General features: G+C 40.5%; 1 protein-coding gene across 1 annotated transcript in view; it reads right to left on the reverse strand.

Annotated features, from left to right (window-relative positions):
* The window catches only part of SORT1 (sortilin 1), a 38,050-nt gene that overhangs the window by 23,935 nt on the left and 11,184 nt on the right, over positions 1-2,931 (reverse strand). The window contains exons 3-4 of the mRNA XM_015595561.2: positions 2,731-2,833; positions 2,062-2,226 (exon numbers count right to left, since the gene is read on the reverse strand). Of these exons, the coding sequence (XP_015451047.1) occupies positions 2,062-2,226; positions 2,731-2,833 (268 nt within the window). The remainder of the gene's footprint in view (positions 1-2,061; positions 2,227-2,730; positions 2,834-2,931) is intronic.

Consider the following 2,931-nt stretch of genomic DNA (forward strand, 5'->3'; position numbering starts at 1 on the left):
GTGTGTGTGTGTGTGTGTGTGTGTGTGTGTGTGTGTCTGTGTTTGTAAGTCACTCACTCTAGGATTTTGGTTGAGGGATGAGGTGTACTGTAGACTCTTTAGCCAGCATAAGGATTAAGGGAAAAGAGTGTGTCTGAGAGAAGAGCAGGAAGAAGTTAGTTAAGATTGAGTCCGAGGTGCCTGTGCGAGACCCTGCTAGAGGTATGCGGGGGCAGCAAGACAGGACGCTGAAGCCCCAGGAAAAAGCCAGGGCCAGAGACCGGGACTTGAGAATCTTACACATTACAGTAGTAATATAGGGGAAGAGTAGAAAGTTGCTCGGAGTGAAATGAGCAGTAGAGATTTAAGATTAGGTTGAAAGGAGTTTAAGAGACCAAGAAGGAATGGCTAGGAGAAAAAAAGACGAAGTGGAGTTCCCAAAAAGAGGGATTGGCCAAAACTTTCGAATGCAGCAAAGATGAAGTAAGATAAAGACTGACAGACAGTGCTGGCAACAGAAGCTCCTGGGCCCAGATTCAGTGGAGGTGGGACAGCGATGTCCTGGTACAGCTGAAATTAAATGGGGCTCATCTAGGCAGGATTCACCTTCAGTGCTCACCCCACCCCTGACCATTCTTCTTTAACTTTTCCTGTGCTTGTAATATTCACCTCCCAGAATTTCTAATTTACCTAATTTTACTTAGAAACAAGAAAAGGTCTGATATCACCTCTTTGCACTTTAGTACAAACTGGTCCATCTTCTCTATCTCAATTATTTGTACTTCAAACTTACCCTTAATTAGAAGAAAATTTAAGTATAAAAGCAGATTGTGCTCACCTCTTTCTGAGGATAGCCCGTTTTAATCATCTTAAGATATTCTGTCATGGTGATGGGGTGATCAAGGGGATACTGATAGTTCTGTCCCCTTCGAAGGGGTCTTTGCTCCCTTGAAGGGCCTTCAACTCAAGCTGCTGGAGGCCAATTTCCAGGAATTGTTTCTTAAAGATCTGAAGCCTACCCAGCAGACCAGTTTCCTTCCTCCAGCCTTCTCTGGCTAAGCTTAACTCCGACCTTCCTTGAGCCCTCCCATCTTACTTCTGCTCAAAGAACTGCCCACTGAAGGCCCAGAATGCAGACCTCTCTTCCAGTGCCCCTCATCCTCCCTTTGCCACTCCTTTGCTTAGTCTGACTTGTCCACATTTGATGATCCTATTTCTGTCCCCAGAACGGTCATCACAGCTGTGGCTCTCAAATTGTAGTGTACAGGCTCAGCTTGTTAAAAATACTAGTCAACTTGCCACCAAAAGTCACCGATGTACCATATCTGCATCGGGCCTAGGAATCTACATCTTAAACCAGCCTCTCAGGGATTTCTATCTGACGTTGCTGGTCAGTAGACCACACTCTAAGAAATAAGATGAGAGAAAGCCATATGAATATAAAGTATAATTGTAATCACCACAGTCTAGCAACTCAGCCACTTTGGGCCTTGATAAAGGACACTGGTCCTCAGGAAAAGAAAAGCTGAACATCTTCCTCAGGAAACTTTCAGAAGAGGTGGGAGGGAAACTGGTTTCTGAGGCGAGTATAGGTATGTGGTAGGGTGTAGGGATTTAAGATATCTTTTTTGAAGACTCTAGATATTTAATACATGAGTGTCGAAGACAGAAATCAATATGCTTGATATACTATGCAGCAAACAAAAAAGAAAAATTATAAAGATGTGGTTTGGCCACAGGACAGGAACAATGACAACATTAGGACTTTGACAATTTATGTATGTCCCTTGCAGAATAGGAATATAAACTGTTTTCTAGTTCATTACTCCAATAGCACACATCTATTTACTTAAAAAACCATAATGACAACTAGAAATCATACTTATCTATAATAGATAACACATGAAAATCATGCCCTTTACCAAATAGGAAAAAAAAAAACCCACATACTTCAAGACATAAGAAGTCACTATAAAGCAGTCCAATACTGTATAAAAGCATTACATACAGGGTTCTTTTGAGGCAGTATATTTTGAGACAATAAAAACCCAAAGGAAAGACAAGTTCTTTAACTAGACTTACTTCAGTGCTAAGGGCTAAAAGATAATCAGAATTCTGAGGGCTGTACATCATCTGAGTCAGAGGATGAAAAGGGAGATTGGTCTGAACAAAGTTCTTTGCGAAATCTGATGATCTGAAGATTCTTCCTCCATGACTTCCTCCAGACACCTCTGCTGTTAAAATCACCTGAGTAGGAAGAATAAAGTTCAGATTCAGGGTATAACATTATAAAAGCACAGGAAGTTCTTACATCATTTTCACCAGACATTAGTTAAGAAAATTTTAATACCGAAAGTAAGAAAAGTTATAAAAACAGATTTGTTGGTATACCCCACCCACGTATTAGTCTTATCAAAAAATATTATCCTGAATTGAGCTAATGGATCATACCTAAGAATTTGAGCCTGGTCAGTTTGAGATTAGCCAGTTTCCCAAAGACTAAAATGTTGTCTCGAGGGTTAAACATTGTAATGCCAAACAACTGCCACGTGAAGTGTTGTTGGTGCACCTTAGGGGCCAGAAAAGAAACTGTGTGCCGAATTCCATTCTTTTGTGATCTGTATTAAATTATGTTTAATTTTAAAATATAGTAATAGTAAACTAAATATATTGCTGTGTAACACTGGATCATCCCAATATTAATATCTGACAGCCCACATGTGGCTCCATACATGCATGAATGAGCCTCACCTTTCCAGAGTTCTCAGGACCAATAGCCATGCCAAATTCAGTCCGAATGAAGGTATTATTGATGAGATTTGTAATATCCTTAAAGTTCTTTCCATAGTCCTCACTGAGGGGAAGAAAAACAAAGACAAATTTAGAATGCAGTGGTCGCAGACACTGTTGTGTTCCTACCCAGCTTCCATTCCCTTTCACTGACTTTACTAA

Source organism: Pteropus alecto, unplaced genomic scaffold (assembly GCF_000325575.1).
Source record: "Pteropus alecto unplaced genomic scaffold, ASM32557v1 scaffold106, whole genome shotgun sequence".
Taxonomy (NCBI): domain Eukaryota; kingdom Metazoa; phylum Chordata; class Mammalia; order Chiroptera; family Pteropodidae; genus Pteropus; species Pteropus alecto.